This window comes from Baudoinia panamericana (assembly GCF_000338955.1).
Source record: "Baudoinia panamericana UAMH 10762 unplaced genomic scaffold BAUCOscaffold_13, whole genome shotgun sequence".
Classification (NCBI taxonomy): domain Eukaryota; kingdom Fungi; phylum Ascomycota; class Dothideomycetes; order Mycosphaerellales; family Teratosphaeriaceae; genus Baudoinia; species Baudoinia panamericana.
Window position 1 is genome coordinate 463,508 of NW_006911269.1, and position 22,630 is coordinate 486,137.

The 22,630-nt window shown below is 53.6% G+C and overlaps 11 protein-coding genes across 11 annotated transcripts; 6 read left to right on the plus strand and 5 right to left on the minus strand.

Moving 5' to 3' along the window:
- Positions 1–897: 897 nt before the first annotated feature.
- Positions 898–1,658, minus strand: BAUCODRAFT_38272 (uncharacterized protein). The gene is made up of 2 exons (XM_007682176.1): positions 1,011–1,658; positions 898–939 (listed from the first exon to the last, which is right to left on the minus strand). The coding sequence occupies exon 1, from the start codon at positions 1,406–1,408 to the stop codon at positions 1,166–1,168; it is 243 nt and encodes an 80-aa protein (XP_007680366.1). The 5' UTR covers positions 1,409–1,658; the 3' UTR covers positions 898–939; positions 1,011–1,165.
- A 318-nt stretch (positions 1,659–1,976) lies between these two features.
- On the plus strand, positions 1,977–3,169 carry BAUCODRAFT_78159 (uncharacterized protein; the record flags this gene model as incomplete). Its single annotated transcript, XM_007682305.1, has 4 exons — positions 1,977–2,161; positions 2,251–2,670; positions 2,726–3,060; positions 3,117–3,169. The coding sequence occupies 4 exons, from the start codon at positions 1,977–1,979 to the stop codon at positions 3,167–3,169; spliced, it is 993 nt and encodes a 330-aa protein (XP_007680495.1).
- Positions 3,170–4,215: 1,046 nt separating this feature from the next.
- BAUCODRAFT_115694 (uncharacterized protein) lies at positions 4,216–6,046 on the plus strand (the record flags this gene model as incomplete). The annotated part of the gene is made up of 2 exons (XM_007682484.1): positions 4,216–5,290; positions 5,354–6,046. The coding sequence occupies 2 exons, from the start codon at positions 4,216–4,218 to the stop codon at positions 5,920–5,922; spliced, it is 1,644 nt and encodes a 547-aa protein (XP_007680674.1). The 3' UTR covers positions 5,923–6,046.
- Positions 6,047–6,253: 207 nt separating this feature from the next.
- BAUCODRAFT_59835 (uncharacterized protein) lies at positions 6,254–8,020 on the minus strand (the record flags this gene model as incomplete). Its single annotated transcript, XM_007682266.1, has 4 exons — positions 6,254–6,861; positions 6,934–6,963; positions 7,020–7,808; positions 7,861–8,020. Coding segments are annotated over 4 exons (1,587 nt in total), but the record flags the coding sequence as incomplete, so codon positions are not given.
- Positions 8,021–8,967: 947 nt separating this feature from the next.
- Positions 8,968–9,441, minus strand: BAUCODRAFT_52405 (uncharacterized protein; the record flags this gene model as incomplete). Its single annotated transcript, XM_007682257.1, has 2 exons — positions 8,968–9,060; positions 9,124–9,441. Coding segments are annotated over 2 exons (411 nt in total), but the record flags the coding sequence as incomplete, so codon positions are not given.
- A 516-nt stretch (positions 9,442–9,957) lies between these two features.
- On the plus strand, positions 9,958–12,392 carry BAUCODRAFT_134134 (glycoside hydrolase family 13 protein). The gene is made up of 2 exons (XM_007682485.1): positions 9,958–10,598; positions 10,672–12,392. The coding sequence occupies exons 1-2, from the start codon at positions 10,097–10,099 to the stop codon at positions 12,081–12,083; spliced, it is 1,914 nt and encodes a 637-aa protein (XP_007680675.1). The 5' UTR covers positions 9,958–10,096; the 3' UTR covers positions 12,084–12,392.
- Positions 12,393–13,483: 1,091 nt separating this feature from the next.
- Positions 13,484–13,808, minus strand: BAUCODRAFT_283453 (uncharacterized protein). The gene has a single exon (XM_007682486.1). It carries the CDS (start codon positions 13,791–13,793, stop codon positions 13,527–13,529), a length of 267 nt encoding a protein of 88 aa, XP_007680676.1. The 5' UTR covers positions 13,794–13,808; the 3' UTR covers positions 13,484–13,526.
- Positions 13,809–14,897: 1,089 nt separating this feature from the next.
- On the plus strand, positions 14,898–16,676 carry BAUCODRAFT_78015 (uncharacterized protein; the record flags this gene model as incomplete). The annotated part of the gene is made up of 5 exons (XM_007682290.1): positions 14,898–15,007; positions 15,060–15,362; positions 15,426–15,653; positions 15,700–15,736; positions 15,783–16,676. 5 exons carry the CDS (start codon positions 14,898–14,900, stop codon positions 16,674–16,676), a joined length of 1,572 nt encoding a protein of 523 aa, XP_007680480.1.
- A 799-nt stretch (positions 16,677–17,475) lies between these two features.
- Positions 17,476–18,984, minus strand: BAUCODRAFT_283624 (uncharacterized protein). Its single transcript, XM_007682487.1, has one exon. It carries the CDS (start codon positions 18,892–18,894, stop codon positions 17,824–17,826), a length of 1,071 nt encoding a protein of 356 aa, XP_007680677.1. The 5' UTR covers positions 18,895–18,984; the 3' UTR covers positions 17,476–17,823.
- A 381-nt stretch (positions 18,985–19,365) lies between these two features.
- BAUCODRAFT_38282 (uncharacterized protein) lies at positions 19,366–20,385 on the plus strand. Its single transcript, XM_007682177.1, has one exon. The coding sequence runs from the start codon at positions 19,772–19,774 to the stop codon at positions 20,225–20,227; it is 456 nt and encodes a 151-aa protein (XP_007680367.1). The 5' UTR covers positions 19,366–19,771; the 3' UTR covers positions 20,228–20,385.
- Positions 20,386–20,415: 30 nt separating this feature from the next.
- On the plus strand, positions 20,416–22,251 carry BAUCODRAFT_126250 (uncharacterized protein; the record flags this gene model as incomplete). The annotated part of the gene is made up of 3 exons (XM_007682488.1): positions 20,416–20,534; positions 20,589–21,704; positions 21,762–22,251. The coding sequence occupies 3 exons, from the start codon at positions 20,416–20,418 to the stop codon at positions 22,249–22,251; spliced, it is 1,725 nt and encodes a 574-aa protein (XP_007680678.1).
- Positions 22,252–22,630: the final 379 nt, after the last annotated feature.

Genomic DNA, 22,630 nt, shown 5'->3' on the forward strand with positions numbered 1-22,630 from the left:
GAAATGTCAGTGGTCTGAAGTACCGGTGTCGTTGGTGTGACCATTGTCGAGTGAACCGGTGCTGCGCGACGTGGTGTAGTGGCTCGCTCGTCAGTCCGCGGAACTGAACGAGTCGGACCCGGTGCGAGAGTGAGCGTCACCGTTTGTAGGCCTGGCCTTGGTGTGTGAGGTGCAGCAGATTGCCGTGATGCTCTGCGAGAATGCACTACCGCTGGTTCCATACGCTGCCGTTGAGACCGAGCGGTCTCTGCCTGGATGGCTCGAAGCCACTTGGCAGCAACGGCATCTCGTTGGGCTTGATGACCTATTCTGCGGTTCTTGCAGATGCTGAGGGCGGCAAGTTCGTGCAGCTTTCGCAGCAAAGCCTGGTTGTTGTGCACCAGGCTGGGTAGTGCATCGAGAAGTTCACGTGCTTCTTCTTTATCGGCCCTTGCGATGGGTTTGTGGCAGCGACGTCCTCGTGACTTGGCGTAACCGACACAACAAAAGCCTATATCACGCAGATCGAGCCGTCAGCAGTGTTTCACGAAGCGGATAAGCTTGGCACCCCCTTCGATTGCTTACCTGCCTCGGGGTCGTCAAAGCCAAGAAGGTCAAATGCGTCAAAAGAGAGAGTAGAGAATGACATCCTAGCTATTGCCATCTTTACTGCTTGGAAAGATAGAGGGAGTCCAGTCACTGCGTCGTAGCTCCTGCAGCTGCTATAGCTTTTATAGCAGCCTCGTGTGTTCTCTGAGTCCGAGTCGACGTGAATGGGGTCACATGCAGAGATGCAAGTTGTAAGTGCTGCGCCGCCGCCTCAATGCAGCATTTAGCGTCTGACACAAGGGTGCTGCGACAATGATGTTTTGCAGCAGCATGTCGCAAGATGTGAGTGTGAGTCGGGCATTATCAGGTTCCGCACACGACGTCGAAAGATTTCGACTAGCACAGCACTTCCTGTGGTTGAAGTCGTCAGGACGGAAATACGTGCCTCGCGATGATCTTGTGAATAGCCAAAAGACACTCACTAAGCGCCGGCCTGCTGTGCCGCATGTGTGCAGGTGAAACAGCAAGCAAATCTACCACCTGCACCAGCTCTAGCACAGCCGCTTGCGCAGCATTTCTAGCTCAGCATGTGATCGTGTTGAATGCGGTTTCATGACGTCCGATGTCGTTAGGCGTTTCAGAGATGGTCAGCGCCATAGTCCCCTGCAGGACATGAGCTGCTCATTTCAGCTACGGTACTGCAGGCACACATCTGCGAGCACGGCGGTAAATCGCAGATCATGCGGCGATGTACTAAAGCCTTCTGGACTAGAGCTAGGCACGGTGTGTTGGACTGAGGTCGCACCAGGTGTATGCGATAGTCAAACGCAACGCTCTCTTGAGGCTTGTCATCTACTGAAAGTTGGATATCATCGAGCATGGTGAGGACGCAATAGGACACCGGGAGTGGAGATGACGTGTTCCGTCGAGAAGTAAACAGACTGGACCACTTCAGTATGGCATGGGTGTTATTGATTCCACGGATATGCTGGCCTTGATGGTCATGGAGTGCGCACCACAACCCGCTTTTCAGACAATCGTAATATTCCCCAGTGTAAAGGTTTCCTTGCAAGCGAAGGACAAATGACCCGCTCCGCTAACCAGTTTGGTACACACGAGCTTGAGCGAAGATGATATGTCTCGAGTCTTGCAGCAAGGAGAGCAAGGGGGGTTAGCGACTTCGGCAATACAGCGGGTGGTGCCGCAGGTTAGCAGCACGTGTCGGCGCCATTGGAGGATCGGCGACTTCCGGAGCTGTTTTCGTGAGGCTCTAATAAAAAGTTGGGCTAGACGCTTAAACATCGACCTCCTTACTGACCAACCCGTCTTCCTGTTCTACCATCTCACTCCACCACCGCTCTCCCCTCTCACTCCACCACCGCGCTCCCATCACACAGCACCTCGACTCACCTCCCACACTTAGACTCCAGAGTTAGGAATACGGCAAGATGTCTGGCACCGCGACAGCTCCCCCGACTTCGACAGGGAGCGTGAAGCTCGATGCAATCAAGCAGAAGGCTGAGGCAGCAGCGACACCCAAGAAGCTCAGCGGCGTCGACCTGTACTCGCGCTTCGCCTTCGCCGGCGCTGTCTGCTGCTCCGTGACTCACGGCGCATTGACACCGGTCGATGTGTAAGTCTGCAAGCTCAAGCTTCCGCACGATAGCTGGGGCAGAACCTTGAAGCCAGAAGCTTCGGACGATGACTGACGCTCATTGACAGCGTCAAGACCCGTATCCAGCTCGATCCTGTCACCTACAACCGCGGCCTCATTGGCGGCTTCAGGCAGGTGATCCAGAATGAGGGTGCCGGCGCGCTCCTTACCGGCATCGGCCCGACCTTCGCAGGCTACTTCCTTCAAGGCGCCTTCAAGTTCGGCGGCTACGAGTTCTTCAAGCAGCAATCCATTAGCCTTTTCGGCTACGAGAATGCCTCCAAATACCGCACCGCCGTCTATCTCGGATCCTCCGCATGCGCAGAGTTCTTCGCTGACATCGCTCTCTGCCCGCTTGAGGCGACGCGTATTCGTCTTGTGTCCGACCCGGGTTTCGCGAACGGTCTCATTGGTGGGTTCAGCAAGATTTTGAGAACAGAGGGTGTTGGTGCATTCTACAGCGGTTTTGGCCCGATCCTGTTCAAGCAGTGAGTCTGCACTAGTCAGTGTTATTGGATGTTGTGGCCGCTAACGATTCGCTAGGATCCCGTACACCATGGCCAAATTCGTCGTCTACGAAAAGGTTGCCGAATACGCGTACGCCAACTTCTTCGACAAGTCCAAGACGAGCGCCGGCATGAACACCGTCATCAACCTCGGCTCCGGTCTCATTGCCGGTTTCGCCGCCGCCATCATCTCGCAACCCGCCGACACCATGTTGAGCAAGATCAACAAGACCAAGGGTCTTCCGGGAGAGAGCACGACGAGCAGGCTGATCAAGATTGCGCGTGAGCTCGGCTTGAGGGGCAGCTTCAGCGGCATCGGCGCCAGATTGTTCATGGTTGGCACACTTACCGCTGGTCAATTCGCCATCTACGGTGAGTTCTGGAATGGCTTCAACGTACTGTGAGCGTGCGTGCTGACTTATGATCAGGTGACATCAAGCGCGCCATCGGCGCTGTTGGTGGTGTTGAGATCGCCAAGTAAGCGGCAACAACATGTCCTTCGGTATGCCTGGGAATGCGGTAGCCGGCGAAAGATGGTCCGCACGGCACCCTATCCTGCTAGTTGCATATGAGAGTCAGTAATGGCCGTGCAGTATGCTGGCCACTGACGACAATGTTTTATTACTCGAAAAGCGTACATTGAGGATTGGCACGGGGCATGAGCATGGCGCAGATACCTAATTGTGTGGGCGTGCTTCCGGCTCGGAGAATCTGCGAAGGCTTAAGGCGATGGAGCGTGGCAGCTGCTGACCTTCACTTGCGCTGTACTATACACAGTAGGGTGGCACTAAGCATAGTTGCGTCACTGACTTCACCGCATGGCAGGTTTAGAACGAGTTTACTTGCTGACATGTCGGACCAGCGTACATCGAACACAGAGGTCGGGCAGACATGTTGTTCTTCTGCAAGTGTGTGCGCCTGAAGCGTAAGCGATCATTTCCTTCATGTTCTACTATGTCCTGCTCGACGCCCAGTGCCGGGAATATGGCGGTGCCCACTGCGTACCCTACACACTCTTACTCCGTCGGTTTCCATGGAGTTGACTGCAATGTCCTCCAATCTCACTTTTGGCTGTTCTATTGGAAAAACCACAAATGCTACAGCGGTCCAACAGTTTGCTGTACATACCCATAAACGCAATTCGTCGTCACCATGACCATCACCGTCTCCGGAGCTCGGCAATCACTGACAGCGAACGATAATGCGGCCGAAAGCGACGGGCAGCACTGGTCCGACAGCATCGTCCTCGAGAGCGCTCAGCATCGCCCTAGCCTGCCTCCCCTACTTTGCCTCCCCTACTTGATCTCCACTCATTTGCTTCGACACCCACAGAAGCGGATTCGCAATACCGACATGGTACCCGCTTGCGGTTCTAATTATGGGCTACGGCAAGGTGCCATCAAGGTGTCTCGCACGTTACGGTTCCGAAGCGACATTGATGGTCGTGTGCTCTCATGAGTTAAGAGACTCTACCTTTCCAAGACTGAATGGCGACCTCAAGCCCACCTCGCGACGAATAACCACGCCATGACCGTGACCGCCACCGGGAGTCCGAATACCTTTCCTGACGTCCTCATTGTCGGCGCCGGCCCTTGCGGCCTCTCAGTGGCAGCTCGTCTCCGCGAGCAACATCCATCAGCACTCTTCACAGACGCAGAGCAAGCTCGCTACAGATGGATCAAAAGACACGCAAGCCAAGCCAGCATAAAGCAGTCCAGGACCGGGCGTACTGAGCCTGGCAAAGGGCTCGAAGCAGGTAGCATGAGAAATCGGAAGCCTTCCATACTCGTCCTTGACAACAGCGGCGCACAGTGGCTCGCAAAATGGACAAGGCTATTCGACGCCTTCGAAATCGAACACTTGCGCAGTCCAATGTTCTTCCACCCAGACCCGCAAGATCGCGACGCCTTGCTCGCCTACGCTCATACGCAGGGGCGTAGCGACGAACTTGTGGAGATCACTGGGTGCGTTGGTAAAGAAATCAGCAAGCATAAGCGGAAGAAGCGCAGGGATAAGGGTGGCGAAGCGCGAGCAGAGGTCACAATAGACGAACGCGATCGCAAAGACTACTTCACCCCTTCAAGTGCGATGTTCCAGGACTTCTGTCGACACTGTGTAGAAAGGTATGGCTTGGACGAGGAGCATGTCATCGAGCAAGGAACCGTCCAGGACATCAAGTATGGCGCGGTGACGATAGGCTCAGCAGATATGCAGGTCTTCACTGTCAGAACCGAGAGGGCTATGTACCTTGCCCGCACGGTCGTGCTCGCTACCGGTGGTGGCACGCCCACGATACCGAAGCCATTCTCCCCCGACGTGGCCCACGGAGCATGTCATGCTATGAACCTCGCCAGACGCGGTCTTCCGGATCCAAGCATTGCCGCGAAGATACGAGCTCGCATACCGACTAATGTGCTCGTTGTTGGAGGAGGTCTAACGAGCGCTCAAGTCGCGGACTGTCTCATACAGCGTGGCGTTACCAAGGTCTGGTTGCTGATGAGAGGCCAGTGGAAGATCAAACCTTTCGATGTGAATCTGAGCTGGATAGCCAAGTTCAAAAATCATCAGCAGGCGGCGTTCTGGTCCAGTGACAGCGACCAAGGTGGGCTACTTTGAGCTCTCTGTGTTGGCGCTATTTTGTAAATACTGACCATCGCTTGCATAGAACGGTTGCAATATGTCCACGAAGCGCGAAATGGTGGTAGCATCACTCCTCTATACAGCAAGCGGCTGAAACAACATATCGCATCTGGTCGCCTATCAGTGGCATGCAACAGGGTTGTTGCCACCCAGCATTACGACTGTGAAACGCGGTCATGGACCATTACAACTGACCCTCCGAGTCTTGACCTCCCAGCAATAGACTACATCTACTTCGCCACAGGTACACAAGCCGACATCCGCAGTATACCTTGCCTACGGAGCATGCATAAGGACTTCCCCATCCGCGACGTAAGCGGCCTGCCGTGCCTCACTGATGACCTCATGTGGAAGTCTGACGTCCCGCTGCTCGTGACTGGCAAGATGGCGACGCTGCAACTAGGACCCGGAGCTGGGAACCTGGAGGGTGCGAGACAGGGCGCAGAAAGAGTGGCGTGGGCTATCGAGGATGTGTTAAACCGGGAAGAACCGGGTGACGGAGACGACGATCAACGGTCCGAGAGTGTGAGCCAGCGATACGTTGCAGGCATCGGCAGTATGTATGAGAGCCTGGAAGATGATGATCAAAGCTGAGTGAGTGGAAGCTACTCTGATAATTTCTACTGTTTGCTTGTCCTATTTTCAGCAGGAATTTTAGATCTTGCAAGGAGATGACGCTAGTCGGTTGCTGAAGCATCTTGAATGGCCTAGAAGAACGGTGTCCATTCGGAACTGCAAGCCCTTCTGAGATGCATGCATCTTGTGTCAAGCCTATCTCACCATCTTCATCCGAGGTGCTGGAGCGTCCATGGGTAGCTATTCTCCTAGCTGACAGCCGCACATCAACTGCGAAGCTGATAGCTCTTTGATCATAGCCTCTGGCTTCCACTTATACCAGCCTTGTAAAAGCTTGGATCGCCGTTGCTGTGGTGCTACTCGCTGAGCTCGTGCTCGACAAGGGCACAAACGACTCTGTATGTGTGGCATTGGGCAATCCGGGAGTGGTATAGTTAGGCGTGACCGGCGCACTTCCGTCCGCAAGCACCAAGTTGCCGAGCACTCTCCTGAACATCTCAAGCGCCGCAGCCGGCTGGTAGTATGGCACTTCGTGGCCGCTTTCATAGATCCTCAAAAAGCTAAAGTTGCCGTACTGCCGCACCTCGCCATACTCAGTGCCATCGAGCACAAATGGCGTATAGTTCGCTTTCGCAAACCCAGCGCTGCCGCTGTAGTTGAGAGCGTTTGAGACTGCTTCGCCACCTAGCCAATTGCAGATGTAGTCTGCGTCGCCGTAGAAAAGGGCAACACGAACGCCTCGGTTGAGGATTGCCTGGAGGTCGACAATCAAGGAGCGATAGACAAAGTCTCCAGTCGAACTAAAGCCTTGGCCCACCAGGCTGGAGCTGTCGGCGGTATAGTTGATATTGACGCCAAGGGCATTCTGTACTGCAGCGGTATTGAGATAGTCGATGAAATAGGTAGGCGGAGTTGGGTCGCTATACGGGTGGCGGATGTCGTACACGCCCCGCCCGCCTGAAGATGAAGGGTGAGAGATTCAGCATACTGTGGACACTCCCAAGGAGATCAATACACCACTCCACTTACCGTAATAGTAGTATGGTTCCTCCACAAAGCCTGCGTTCTTGCAGTCAGCGATTCGGTACTCTGCCAATGAGGATATGCTTGCTCACCTCTGCAAAAGCTCGTCGCCGCCGAGCATAGGGCTTGACCTGCCGCCGTGCTCTGATTTGCAGCCTGACACCTCAAGATCTGGGTTTGACAGCCGCCAGGGATATAAAAGGCTGTCTTCATGAAGTCATATATGGTCTGGTTCACAAGCTGGATGCCGTAAGAGTTCCGCTGCGTAAACTCAGGATAGTAAGGAGCTTGAATTAGCTCGTCAATGATCCCGTTACCAATTCCAAGCGTATCCATGATCAAAGCCGTGCCATTTTCAGTGCCGTTCGCAATCATGGCATTATGTTCGTAGAAGTACTCGTAAAATGCAGGACCATAATGGCCGCCGTAGCTTTCGGTCCAGAGATTGAAGGTCTTGTTCGTGACTGTACTGTCAAGCGTCGGCAGGTTAGCGAGGAATCCTTGCAGAATCTCCCACGTTCCGCCCGCGGCCAAGTACGTCGTATCGTATCTATATGGATCCGTCAAGCTGAAGCGGCCATTCGCGAGCGAAGCATTCGCAGCGGTGGTGTTTCTGATGACGCCGGTGGTAGCATTGTACAAGCCGACCTCGGTGGTGGCGTATGAGAAACCGACACCAATTGGCTGTGAGAGGTAGAGCATGTTCGACACATTGCTCCAGCTGTATGGATTCACTGTCGTGGTGAGGTTTGCAGTAACGTTGCATGGGCCGTGTTCTTGGTACAGACCAATGAGCGAATCCGATCCTGGACCGCCGTTAAGCCACAAAGTCAGAGGAGCGTGAGCGGCGTTCTCGCGAGCTTCAAAGAAGTAAAAAAACACTGACAATCACATGTCAGCAGAGGGGCTCCTTGTCACGGTGCGGTAGCGTACTATTGGTTGTCGCGTTGAGACTGATATATCCAGAGTAACTGTTTACCCCCGGTGTTGTCTCGCAGAAACCCTCCTTTCCGGGTTGCTTGTAGCGTATGGTAGCCCCATTGGGCGAAGTGATGGTCGTTACACCTGTGGGATCAGCTGGCACTCCTCGCTTCTCGGGAAGTGCTGCAGTGAAGCCTGCAGTAAAGGCAGAGAGAGCCACAGACAGCTGTGAGAGCTTCATTGTGATAGCGTAATGGTGGAAATGGAAAGTGTCAAGCATAGAGGAGAGTGCGATCGTTCATGGTTCTATACCTTGGGTGGTCGATAAATAGGGTCTCCGTCCTTCTCAATGCTACTATTCAGTTTCCGTCTACAGAAGGTTACAGATCTGCATGCAGGTACTAGCAAGGCATGATATTGCTCCTCAGTGGACTGGTTCCCAGCTGTGAGATGTCGGAGTCCGATAGCCTGCAGTGACGGCCCTCGGTTACATGCGCACGCCAGATAGCAAGCTTTAACTACTGCGCTGGTGCGGCTCTTGGATGGACGTTGTAGATAATGCTGTGCTGAATGGGAAGGTGACGTGAGCCGCCAAGGCTTTAAGCGTGCGCTCTGCGTCACTAACATCCGGAAGCCGTGGGACCGAGCCCGCAAGTCACGAAGTGACTCCGCACGCCAGTAGGTTCCAATAGCAATGTCAGGTGAATGCGAAAGCGTTGTGGAGCCGGTCAGTTGAGTGCGGCATTACGCAGGCATGTCGTTCCTACCGGACATATCAGTCCCATTGGGTCTGGCGGTGCAACCCGTGCTCATACTGCCACGCATGCTGCTACGATTAACAGAGATCAGCTGCGCCGCACAATGCTCTCTTCCAATAGAGTAACTCACTCTTGTAATGATGTCTCGATGTACAAATCGGAGGATGACCGCAGGCCGATACGACCACAATGTCGTGCAACACGCTCATCGAAGATCAGGCTCTTGCATCCAACTCGCCAACTGAATCGTGTTAGGTTGGGACGGCTTCGGCGCGCCGGGCTTTGTTTCGGGCCCTGTCGGCAGCGTACCAGTCTTCGTCATTGCTGCCACATTCCGAGACGCCTGCGCGTCGTCCCGAGCGAAGATCTGTACGCCACGAAGATGCGTGTCCTTGCCGTTTTGATGATTCTCGAGTATGCGTACCTGTACGAGGAAGGCTCTCAGAACAGGCCGCTTGGTCCAGTCGACGTCTCGTCCATGGGCGTCGTTGTCGCTGCCAGGGTCAATGGGACCAACATGGCGGAAGTCAACTTCATGCCAGCCGTTTGGTTGCTCGAAACTCATCTCGGCGAACTCCACCACATCATGCGCGCCCATGCCGGCCAGAAACTGAATCTTAGTAGGCGTGTACGATTCGTCATCTTCGAAGCTCAGTAGTATCCTGATTGAGACAATGGAGACGAGCTTGAAGAAGTGAATACTAAGTAAATGCGGTTGCGGCCCGTCTGACTGCCAGAAGTGTGCCGGATCGGGAGACCGCAGAGCCGCCACGCCGTTTCCGGGTTTCGCTGTGCTGACCGTCCACGAAGCGAGTGATGATATCTCTTTGAGCCCGGGCGGTGGGAACACCACCTCTTCTTCGGCGGCATCTGCTGCGTGTCTTCAGTGGCATACGAAACAGACCGTGGCAAAGGGTGAAGCGTACCTTGACCGTCCTCCACGTCCTCATCTTCTATACCTTCCTCGTACATGACATGGTCGTGCACGAGATCTTGGGAGCCGTTCTGTGAGGCTGCCGCATCGATTGGGATGTCCACGATTGGCTCATGAGTGCCTTGACCGCGGAGACGTGATCGGCGTGTTGCCATTGTTCATGCTCGCACACTTACTCGCCGATCATATATCCCCTCAGCGCTGCAGGATCTCCTACTGCATATAGTGAATCGAGACTTGATCCCATGTCTCATACAGCGCACAGTTGTGTAATGACGCAGAGCGGGCGAAGCAAACATGACAGTCACCGGTTGTGCAACATACTGTAGTGGCTTCGGAAGTTGCCGCCAGAACTCCAGGAAGTTGCAGGAACCGAAGCAAGTTGGCAGCTTGTCCAAGGCTCCACCAAAGCTTCATCGCACATGCTGTGCATGCATCGTCCTGCGCATGCAAGCTGTCGCGGTGCAGCAGAGTGCGTGTCCCTGCACCGTAGGCTGAAAGTTCATCATTCAAGGCAACGTATCTCTCTGCTCTATCACAATACTCCAGATCTGCGATGAACAGCCTTCCCACCAATGCACAGCAGTCCATTCCCCCTGCACCAGAGACAGACGTACCATCAACCCCGGCTCATTCCCTCGCCGTCTCAAGATTAGCAGAAGACAACCCTATCCTATTTCAAGCCTTCGAGTGGCACACAGTCTCCACGCCTCCTCAACCTTCTGCAACCCATGCTTCACAAACATCCCACTATCCCCGCCTTACCCGTCTTCTTCCTCTGCTTTCCGCTATCGGAATTACCTCGTTATGGCTTCCACCTGGCTGTAAGGCGAATAATGCTCAAGGGAACGGATACGACTGCTACGACTTGTGGGATCTGGGCGAGTTCGACCAGAAATGGACCAGAAGTGTGAAGTGGGGAAGTCGAGAGGAATTGAGCGACTTAAAGCGGGAGGCGAAGAGGTTAGGAGTAAGTGTAATATGGGACGCTGTCTTGAACCACAAGACAGCAGGGGATGCAACAGAGGAGTGTTGGGCAGTGGAGGTAGACAAAGAAGGTAAGTGGTCACGTTGTGCAGTCTAAGTATTGGCGCAGGTCACGTAGCTAATATGTCATCGATACATCTCCAGACCGCCGCATTGAACTTGGAGATCCTAGACCGATCGAAGCATACCTCCGCTTCGACTTTCCAGGTAGGAAGGAAGCGGGCATGCCGTACAGTGACCTTATCTGGCACGCAGAGCACTTCAACGGTACAGACTGGGACGCCAAAGCTAGACAGAACAAGATGTTCAAGCTCATTGATGATCCATCCAACCTTCCAGAGTCCTATGCGGAGCAGGTGCGGTTGTGGAAGTCCACTCGATCTACGATCCTTGCAAAGAACCACAGTGCTAGCCCGGCCGAAGAGGCTTGTGAGCAGCCGCCACCCCCTCCTCGACGACCAGGTAGAGGCTGGGCCAACGACGTTGATGACATGCACGGCAACGCCGACTATCTCATGTTCTCCAACATCGATTACACGCATCCAGCTGTACGACAGGACACGCTGAAATGGGGTGAGTGGATGGTCGACATAAACGGCGTGGACGGCTTCCGGCTGGATGCAGTGCAGCATTTCTCATACAACTTCACCCGTGAATGGATCGCTCGTGTCCAAGCGGCGAGTCAGAGGAAGCGCAGCGAGCCCGCTTTCATCGTTGGCGAAATATGGACTGGCGAGGTGGACCGCATTGTCAAGTGGCTCGATGTTGTGGGTGGTGGCGCTTTCGCATACGATAGTCCGTTGCTGTACAACTTCAGCCGTATATCCGAGGACGTCCGAACCAACAGTAAGAACTCCGACCTCCGCACTATACTCCGAGACAGTCTGTTGGAGCACCGGCCGCATGCGGCGGTAACGCTAGTAACGAACCACGATACACAACCTGGACAGACGAGCTTCACGCCAATGCTGCCGGAGTTGAAGGCACTATGGTACGCTTTCATCCTACTAAGAAGTGAAGGGTACCCTTGCGTATTCTGGGGCGACTTGTACGGTATGAAAGGACACAAGGCCGAGGCTCCAGCTTGCTTAGTATCGGACGGGAAGGGTGGGAAGAGGAGTCTGCTTCCCGATCTAATGCTCGCAAGGAGACTCTTTGCGTTCGGCGAGCAGAAGGACCATCTGGACAGCATGACCTGCGTCGCCTGGACGAGAGAAGGACATTCAGCCAAGCCCGGCAGTGGATGCGTCGTACTGCTGTCGATCGATCCTTGGCCGTTGACCGAGAGAGAGCAAAGGAAGGGTTGGTTCGCTCGGACACGAAGCGGTAACCCGAAGACGGTGACTAAGAAGATCCCGTTTGGAAAGCCGGGTGAGGTGTATATCGATCTGTTGGCGAACGCGGAGGACCGGATTGGGGTGATTATCGACAGTACAGGGGCTGGCACATTTGGCTGTAAAGCTGGCACCCACGCCGTCGCCGTCTTCGTGAGGAGCGGTGCAGTCGGAGTGGACCAATTCCCGGTGCCCTTCGTTGCGGATGCATACAAGGCGTGAGCTGTTGTAAGTGACGACGGCGAGAATCACCGGATTCGAAGCAGACTGGAACTGTCGCCTGACGGCTCCCCACAGATAGCATTGAGTAAATCAGTGCTGATCATTGCTACCCTCCACTTTCCGCATATCTCCCTCCTCTCAGATATCCGGTAACATGCATCTAGTGGAACCGATCTAGGATGTTATTGTACAGCAAGTCTCACAGAGGATCCGATAGTACGATCGCAGAAGTATGTCTTGTCAAGTGTCGAAATTGATTCACACAACGTGTAAGGAGAAAGCAGAGAGTTAAGGCTACATGAACGATGCTGGAAGCGCTTCACATCCAGCGCTTTAGAAACGGGAGCTAGAGACACTGGCACGGTGGGTCTCTGCTCTTATAGCCTCGGACAATAACCCACCTCGGTTAAAGACATCGTAAACATAGAAAGTGTGCGGCGAGGTATGTCGAGGTTGCTTCAGCAATGTTTCGCTCTGGCGGAACTTGAGGTAGTGATTATATACAGGCGAGGTCAATCGTTGGCTGAACCCGCTATGAGTGGTCCAGTCCAAGCGCTACACCGCCAGTCAAGAGCTAGTCAGAATAAATTCCCAGCAGACCCCCGGCCTGGTACTGTGCATTATGCATGCTTAGAGCTTGTCTGGTGACAACAGAGCTGGAGGATTGCTGTTCCGCTTACATCGCGAAAACATAATGGCAGCGCCGGAAGCAAGGCTTCTGTGAGCATGATGTAGATTGTACCAAACAGGTCGCATGCCATGGCATCGTCAACATCAAGCAAGACACATATTGATCAGTCTTGTCCATCAGCGCGGCTGTACTGCCATCGGCATCCCGATTTCATGCGAATGCAGATGGATACTAGTAGCGAGGTGCAGAAAGAGAGCTTAGAATAGCAGCGCTTGCGGGATCGTGCGGCAGCAACCGGCGCCAGTTCCGGAGCTTCGATGTTTTTAACGTCAGCCGCTAACAAAGTGGCTGTGTAGAAGTTGATACCGAATTTCTACATCGATTTGCACAAGCAGTAAGTATGGAAGGATTCGCGAAGGAAGAGGAAGATTTCGTCTAGACCCTCTGAATACGGCTTCCAAACTCGCATTGTGCGCTGGCGGAACTTCGAGCATTATCGAAGAACGTTGACGGGTTGTGCACAACGCAACCGTATGAGATGTCACAGTGTCGAGCAAAGCCGCAACGGCGGCTCCGAAGCTGGAGACACTTACTCAGAAAATCCATTCCTTGCTACTGTAGCATTGATGGACACCTGTAGGACGAGTCTCCTTGTCGGCAGGCTCCTGTCGCAAAGGCAATGTTATTCGCTTGTATTGCAGCGAAGTGAGCCCCGAAATGCGTAACGCACATGGGTTGTCGATGTATAGCAACATGGTCTTCGCTTGCCAAGCGGATACGTGCGCTGGTGGCGTCTTGCTATTGCCTGAGCGCTATACTAGCTGGCTGAAATGCGTCTTGAGCTCTGAACGGCTAACTATACATTCCGCCGTGGAGCTCGGCAGTGGCATGCCCGAGACTGTAGCATGGAGCATTCGCGAGCAATGCCCGAACCTTCGAATGTGAATCTGATAGCTAAAGCTACTGTTCTGGACATCACGGTCAAGCTTTGTCGCCACACCCGAAAATAGTATCAGATCGCTAGTCTCACGCGCTACGATTAACCCCGCATGAATTGGCTTTCGAGAGCATGAGCACATGCGTCTGTCGTCATCCCGCTCCTCTCGCAGCAGATTCGTCTATTGCGACCTTACCCGCTGCGGCCGCTCCGGACGACATGCCAATGGAACGTTCATCGACGTGTGCCACGGAATCCGGGTTCAGCTGACGGGTGGTCCTAGTCAATGTCACACGGGGCTGAGCAGAGGCTCGAGGACTTACTGGCCAGTATCATTCTGCCAGGTGTGGAGACGAAAGTGGTCGCTCGGTTCCTGCAGAGTTGCATGCTGCAAGGCTATCTGTCCGACTACACCATCCCAAAAGCTTAGCATTTGGCACAAATTGCCGGGGAGGGAAAGCCGCCATGCCACATCTGGCACCGACCAGCTGATTCCGGCCAATGACTACGGAGTCGTGCAGTTATTTGGATTCGTGATCATCACATATGCTGCGATTCTGCTCAGGGCTACTGTCCTCCGCGATGGTGCGCCGACTCGCCGTGAGGCTCCGGCACGGCGGGTTAGCTCAGTCAGCCTCTGCCGACTTGCTCACACTATGATTACTAGGAGCTTTTGTGCGGCGAAATGCTTCTTTTGGATGACTGAGATGTTACCCACGCTCCCGACTGGCAAGTTCATACGAGGACCCTGTCGCGTCAGAAGGACCTTATGGGTTCATGCTGCAGCCTACGGCATTAGCTCACCAGCACCGTTCAAGCTTAGGCTGACTAGCAGCTATTTCGAGGTCTTGACTGCTGCAGTCCAGGCACGATACCACATACCGGTCTCACGCTCTCGCTGTAGTATATGTCAAGCGCGGTCGTAGAGAGTTGTGTCTTCTGGTCTGATCTTCACCAGCTTTGCTATACTAGGAGTATACCACATTCGCTTTTGCATTTATATCGACGTTCGCTACTACTGTCGTTGTTCGCCGCACTCGCTACTAACCACTACGTGCAGAGTACAGCACCTCACACTCGCTTTATACCGCAAATAGCAATCCGAAAGCGATCTTGAAAGCGATCGTCTGCAGAACATAAGGTCCAAGCAAGCCGACATCCCCGCGGCGAACCCACTTGTAGACTCTATAAGTCCACACTATCTAATCGTACACGACATAATATCACTACGTCAACACCTTCGACCATGACAGGCTCAGGAGCCGGTCCATCCAGGCGAAGCCATACCAAAAGTCGCAAAGGTTGCAAGACCTGCAAACGAAGGCATATCCGGTGCGATGAGACATACCCGCAATGGTACGCCAACACACGTTTCGAGGTTGTCCTGACATCGCTTACGTGTAGCCAGTCGCAACTGTACCAAGCACCAAGTCCGCTGTGATTATATGGAGACTGCGGGCTCCGATATCGAAAGCCAACAAAGTCCGGAACAGCAGAGCCTGCAGCTAAGTCCAGGCTCAGAGTCTCGCGTTGAGCAGTGGCAGCAATCAGGCCGTTTCCCGTATCCAGAGATGCAGGTGTTTCCACATCCGCACGCCCACGAGTACTCCCGAAACGATCTTCGGCTCATTCATCATCTCTCAACTATCGCAAACAATCTGACACTAAAAGGCGCGTCTCATCTTACGACCTGGACGCAGAAAGTGCCCAAGTGAGTCGCTAAGACATCTCTGAACAAACATTGTAGGATTTACAACTGACCGGATGGGCGAAGGTTCCTAAGTGTGGCGTCAACGCATCCATACGTGATGCACGCTTTACTTGCGATGTCTGCGAACCATCTCGCTTGGCTGCATTCCTCGAATGCCACACGCAATCTTTACCTCCACCACGGAAGTATTGCGCTTCGTGGTCTGCATGAAGCGATCGGCAACTTCTCGCATGCCAACGCAGATGCAGTGCTCGCGGCTTCACTCCTGCTATTTTGGCAAGCCACAGACTGGTAAGTAAGCTGGCATTATCTGCGAGATACCACTGACATCGAACAGGCGCAGTTGGTCCTCTCTTCGTGCCGGGATTCAATCGGTTTGTCTCCCGTCCCTACGCTTGGCATCTAACTAACAGACAGCAGGTTATTGCCGCAATGCAATCGTGGAAACACGACTCCGTGTTTGCCGAGTATGTGATTGAAGAAGATGCACCCACCAACCCATTTCACACGCACCGAAGACGGTCTTCTGTGAGCCCGGTCGAGAGAAGCGCGTTGCTTGAAAACGCAGCATATGCTCTACAGAGGCTTCAGCTGGGCTTAGCAGGCGCGCAGATGGAGCTGCATTGGACGACTCAGTTGGTTCACTACGTCCAGCAACTGCAGACCCTGCCATCTGCGCAAACTCCCGAAGAGCAGTTCAACCATTTCTATCAACTGCGTAAATGGCTATTCTGGGTTCCGGTGCTCCTGCTGCAACGTGAGGGTGGACAAGGCCCGGCAATGCTAACGATTGCGCATTTCTATGCAACTGCCCTGGCTATCGACCCGCTATTTCCCGATCTTGGTTCCTCATTCTGCTCAGCAGCATCGCTTCCACCACTAGAGGCTATTATTGCTGTGACCGACGCCATGCACTCGGAACGTGGAGCGGATACCTCACTTCTGGAGGTCGCATCACTCATGCAGTTCCCACGACAAGCAGCATTCGAATACCGGCATCGCACGCTGCAAGTTCAGCAGTCGGCGCTTTCTCAGCAGCCTGTATCATTCGGTATCGACCCCAGCACGCTGAGCTACACCAATATAGGCAACCTCAGCCCTGCATTCGCACCTGCTACTCCAATGTACGACGTAAGCCAGCATACATCTCCGTCCGGCTCTTCTTTCCTTGGCGTCCCTACCCCTTACTCCTTCTCTTCCGGGACTCAACAGTATGGGATTCCTTCACCTGGATTCCCCCCTTTCACTTTGCAGGCACAGGAGCATGTTTACAGCTTCGGCGGCGGGTTCGTACCGACAGCTATATGGGCATGAGAACCGGTCGCGGACTAAGATGTTGTTCAGGACCCCAGCGCCTGACGAAGACACGGGTGAATCCCAACGCGACGAATGAATGTGACGGTCAACCATTATTTCTGCCGACGATCGAGCACATGCCTGCGGACACCGAATGGCAGCGAACCACTACGCGCGATCACCTCGATTGCGACATCAGATCTATCGAGCAAGTACTCATCAAGCGTAGCACCTCCGTGCGAGACCAGATCGGCGACGACGGTAGGATGCTGGGTACAGTCGAGAAGGCGAACCGGCGTAGGGTGCTAGTATGAGTGAAAGGGCGGATCGGAAGCGTTTCGAAAATAATGGAGGCTGCTCTGGTGCCCCGTTCCAGCGACACCCAAAGGCCTCGAGTCGCCGAAGCGGACGACTTCATGCACACCATTCTGTTCATGAGAAGCCAACGACACGATGACTTATATGCCATAATATTGGGGAGTGTACGATGCGCGAGGAGGATGGTTGATAGGACGATGTCTAGGTGTCAATCGGGTGCGTTTTGAGGACGCCATACCTTGATCGTGAATGGCGTCTCCAAGGCCTTAATTGCCGGCCCGACATCAGACAGGTTATACCAAGACGCACAGTTCCTTGGACCGATGGTTTCATAAGGCCCAGTACCGAGGGACTCAGCAAAAGTGGGTAGACTTCTCGTGCGCTACTAGCAATTCGATAAGGCTGGAACAACGGTGCTACTCACTCGTGTTAACCTTTCCGCATCGCTCACCATGCGGACTGTGGTTCCAGCAAGTGCGTGGCGGATATCCTGGCCCGGTGCAACTGCCGTGTCGCTATCTGGCTGCTAATCTATGACTATACCTTGGATGGGGTGTTTGCCAGCCACGGTACAACTATACGATCCATGCTAGACTTCTCCAGAGTCGCTGGACCTCTCACAAGCGTTCGCTCGCAGGGTAAAAAGATAAGTGCCGTTCTGCCGGTTCTGCAGACAAAGCGGCACGTCACGGGCGCAAACGGCCTCGTATTCGAAAGGCTTCTGAGCAGCCACCGCGTGCCAACGCATCACTAGCCGCCCGCAATACGAACGGCGATCGGCTACGCCGTACGAGCAGCAAACGTTCATCGATAGGTCCTCTTCCATCATCCTTCCTCATCGCGCAGCTCACGGATCTTGAACGGAGGTCCAATCATCGATAACACTCTTCAATCCTCGCAGCAATGCCTCCTTCCTGGATGCAGAACACCAGCTTCCGTTGATGCTGTTCTTACAGATGACGCTCCAGTCGTTCGCCGTAAGATCGAAGGCAGTCTGAACAGCGCAGTAATTGTCAAGCAAAAAGTGGTTACCGAAATACGCAGGATCATCTGAGTTGATGCTGAAACGCACGCCTGCGCGCATGAAGGCTTGTATTGGCAGATCCGCGACAGACGGGACACAACGTAGGAAGACGTTGCTGATGGGACACACGGTCAAGAGAATGCCTTCATCAGCTACACGCGTCAACAGGGAAGGGTCTTCGGCTATGCGAATACCATGGTCTATGCGCTCGATGCGTAGCGCCTCCAGTGCGGTGGTTACGTATGAAGGAGGTCCTTCTTCTCCAGCGTGCGCCGTCCTCTTCAGTCCGAGGTCTCTAGCGCTAGCGTAGAGGTCCGTAAACAGCTCGGGTGGGTATTCGAGCTCGCTGGAGTCAAGGCCAATGCCAGTGACCTGGCCGCTGGTGAAGCTATGCTGTACTTCAGGTAAACGGAACGTAGCGACTGCCTCAACCGGTGGAAGATGACGGAGAAAGCAGCATACAAGCAGGCTGCTGATGCCCAACTCTGCTTCAGCCCTCATTCTTGCTTTTGTGAAGCCGGAGACGATGGTCTCATATGGTACACCACGAGCAAGGTGGGCCTGCGGGTCGAAGAAGAGTTCTGCATGGGCTACTCCGTCCTTCGATGCATGGAGGAAGTAGTCCCAGGCCAGGCTCTCGAAGTCTGATGGTTGCAGCAGCACGCTCATCCCAAGGTAATAGTAGTGAAGAAAGTCGTCAAGCGAAGTGAAGCGCTGATATCGAAGTGCAAGAGATGCTGGACTAGCAAATGCGGGATCATCAGAGGGCAGCTGGATACCATTCTTTACGGCCAATGCGAACAATGTCTCTGGTGTCAATGCTCCCTCAAGATGCAGATGGTGCTCGCATTTTGGCAGAGCCTGCAGCAAGGTATGAAACTGGGTTTGACACATTGAGCCGGGGTGATGAAGCTTTACAATGTAAGAGCGATCGTGTCTGTAGTATTGAAAGTAAGTCGAAAATGTTATGAAGAAGGGAGGTGTGATATGTGATAGCGTGAGCAAGATACAAATCTCTTTCAACGACTCATTGCCAGCGATCAAAAACACCAAATAAGAACAATGAATTCTGCCTCAGTGACCATGAAAACAACAGCCATCAGCCTTCATATTCGCGTTGACTTGGCTCAAAGTACTTACGGACATAGTCGATGTTTCAATCACCATGCTGGCAATTATTCCAAGTCTCTCTGCGTTGCTGTCCTGTCTATCAATTAGCACTACGATCTTGCGACATCTTACCTGCTGCTCTGAGGCAGAGCAGAAGCCACGAGGCATGGTCTTGTGACACAGACGCTCGGTTGTTAGCACATCGCCTCACCCCTGTGGATCGGCACGACCGAGCTGTCAACTTCATCCCATCTGCAAGACCTTACTTGATATCGCTGTGACTCTCGACTGCGCGGGCTATGTCTGCTTCTGTACAATCCGTTGAACCAGCACATGCTGCATCCGCTCAGTCCAGCAGGTCTGCATCTGCAGCTTACCGCAAACTGCGCTTGAGGCGTCTCTAAGCCACCATAGATATATCGCGCACGAGGCAGGTCATGCCATCGGAACACTTCTTCTCCGCCGAGTCACAGCGGCCCGCCAGATGCTCAGATACCATGCGCGAGTTTAGTATCAGGCTGCTTTGCCCGTATGTTTCAAAAGCGGTATCACGCGGCCAACGCACGCCTTGCCAGCCAAGAGTCTCGTCAGGCTGGTTATCTTTCCAAGGTCCATCTAGTCATATCATAGCTGTGATGGAGTTAGTCATGTTGATTTATGCATGACCGTCGCCTATATGATCTATGGCTTCAGCTGGCAGTGTCTGACTGCAGAGGCAGCACGAAAACTTAGACGATCTTCCAAGAGCATATCAAGACCTAACATGAACAATCCAGCGGCAAGTACAGGGAACGGCACAATGGCAGCATCTTCCGCGCAAGCCGGTGCTCGAGAAGAAAGGACAGCCTCCAGCGAGTGGATAGAGTCCATCGGAACTGACGCGAGCTCACCCTATCTTAAAGATATCGGACGCGCAGTGTCTGTACGATGCAAATATCATGCTGTCAATATGTGGAAGGTTGGACAGCTGGCAGTGATCTCTCTATTTGGCATCCTGCTGACTGCTGGTCACCATTTGGTACGCCTCGTCGCGGCAAAGGCTCTTGGTGCTCGACTGATCGATTGGTTCCAACGACTTTTAGCTCTACAAATCCCTCGAGGGCAAAATGGTCGATAGCGCTCAGCAGCAGGAGTTCTACCTTGGATTCGTGTCCGTGTCTTCGCCCAACGAAGGCATGCAGCATGGCTGACATACCAGATACCAGAGCCGGCAACTTTCTCTCTTCTCTCGTGGGCGCCTTTCTGTGTTATGTGGTCGGGTTCTTCTACCACCAAGCAGTCTTCAGCCATCTCCGTAAAGAGCCAATGTCAATCCGAGGTGTGAACGCACTTTTCAATGCCCTCAAGACAGTCTTCGAGCTTCTACGTCCAGAGCTCTGGCAGCGCAGAGCCGCTGCAATGTACTTGCTGCTTCTCTCCTACTGGTCAGTACACTTTGCACTGCACCCGACCACCCTCCGTTTTGACAAGAGGCTTAGGGCGCTCAGCATTCCTGGAGTGTTTACTCCTCCCACATTGACAGCCATCCAAGCAAATTACACTACAACTTCGCCTATGAATGTCACAGTCCCGAACATTTCCGATCCAAACCAAGTCAATCGCTCTGCGAACATTCTTCCTGCGAGCGCCAGTATACCCTCTGCCAATCCTGACAACTTCCTCTTCGACGGTGCACGAACGATCTACTCCAGGCTGGCTAGCGCCACAGGCTCTTCCGGCGCGGTACTTTGGGTACCGCCAGAAAGCCCTCAATCTTCCTTCGAGCTCAACTTCCGCGCTCCACACGCGGTTTGTCACGACGCAAATGGCACAGTCCAAGGCATCATCGATGCAATAATGCAGTCCGAGAATGATGCACTTGCTCCCAGTGGCTTGTATCAGGCTTTCTCGTATTACGCCTTCGTGCCTTCGTACAATTCGAGCATGGACGGGACATCTGTCGTGGCCCCAGACGGAACGAACATAAGCGCAATTACTCATCCCAGAGCACAAAGCGCGCCTACCAATGCGGTCAATGAGGTTTGGATGACATACTGGCGTTTTCTTGAGGATGCTGGAGGACGACGTGTCGTGAACAGCAACGGGAGCTATGTCCCTGAGCAGAAGTACTCCGTATGCGCCCTTTGGGATGCCACCTACACGGCCGAGCTGTCTTACAGCAATGGGATACAGACGGTCACCGAGAAGAGGATCGATCTCGCGTCAGCGGTGCCGTACTCCAACACAGATCCCAGCGAACCATCTGATCTCGTTCAACTTGCATACAGTGCTTATTTTGCGGTCCTTGCAGACCAGATTGTCGGCTCTATGGGTCTGGTGATGAAACGGTCAGCTACTCCAGCAACGCCTGCGTACAGCTCGTTCGACAGCCAGATTGTGCACTCCAGTCTCCTCGGCAGCAACGACCTGGATTTCGTCTTCCATCAAAACCAGCAGCTCAAGGGTGTCCCCGCGGACATGATATCAAAGCCTTACCTTCTCAAGGATCAGAGACTCGCAGACAAGGCTTTGGCACAGAACCAGACGCTACCATTCCTATTCGAGCAGCTGGCTTTCAACTTCACCATGAGTCTGCGAAGCAACCCCCTCCTGTGGTAAGCTAGCTTCGCTCACGGCAACGTTCTATCAATCTTTTACTGACTATGCTGTAGCACTACGGTTCTGGCGAATGTCACTCAAACGGCGCAGGTGAACATATACCAATACAACGTCCGCAACCTTTGGATTGTGTATGGTGTGGCCGACTTGCTCGCCATCATCGCCGTATGCATCGGCGTGTTCTTGATTGAAATGGAGCATGCGACCGAAAACAACTTCGTAGCAGTGATTCTTTCCCTCGCTCGGTACCTTCCCCTATCCGATATGTTCACCAACTGCTGCGACGAACATTTTCCGCCTGTGGAGCCAGTTGTCGACGATCAAGTGCGGATTGAGAATAGGGATGGGGCTGGATTTGGCTTCCATGTTGTGGGACGAAGAGAAACGGTAATGCAATGGCTTGCCAGAAGTCAGTGGGTTCGATTGGTATCTCGTCCTTTGCCAAGCTACAACCCGGAGGACGAAGCGAGCGTGCAGCTGGACACTGTTGGGAGTGACGGACATGATCCGGACACTCCTCTTACTGCAGGCATAGCTCGATAGTAAATGGACTGGACTGAAGCTTCCCGGCACTGGAGTGTGCAATGCGTGACCCGCAAGTCGTTAGCATCACAGGGTAAGCTTCGTGGAGCACTTTGAACGTTTCGTTCGCACCGCATGTTCGTCTATGGCTGGTACCGTAAGCCACTATGTCTTCGTCAACACGTCGAAGTTGTCGTCGGTATCTATTGCAGCACGAGGAGCCTACTCCGGTATTGCACAAGCGCTAAAACTAGGAAGCAGCGTCGAAGTTGTTGCTCGTATAACTTGTCTGATCATCAACCTATTCCCACTCATTATTGCTGCAGATTCTGAGGGTAAAACGCATCGCTACCACCGGTATAGAAGTGACTTTAGAAAGCAAAAGAAATGGCATGAAACC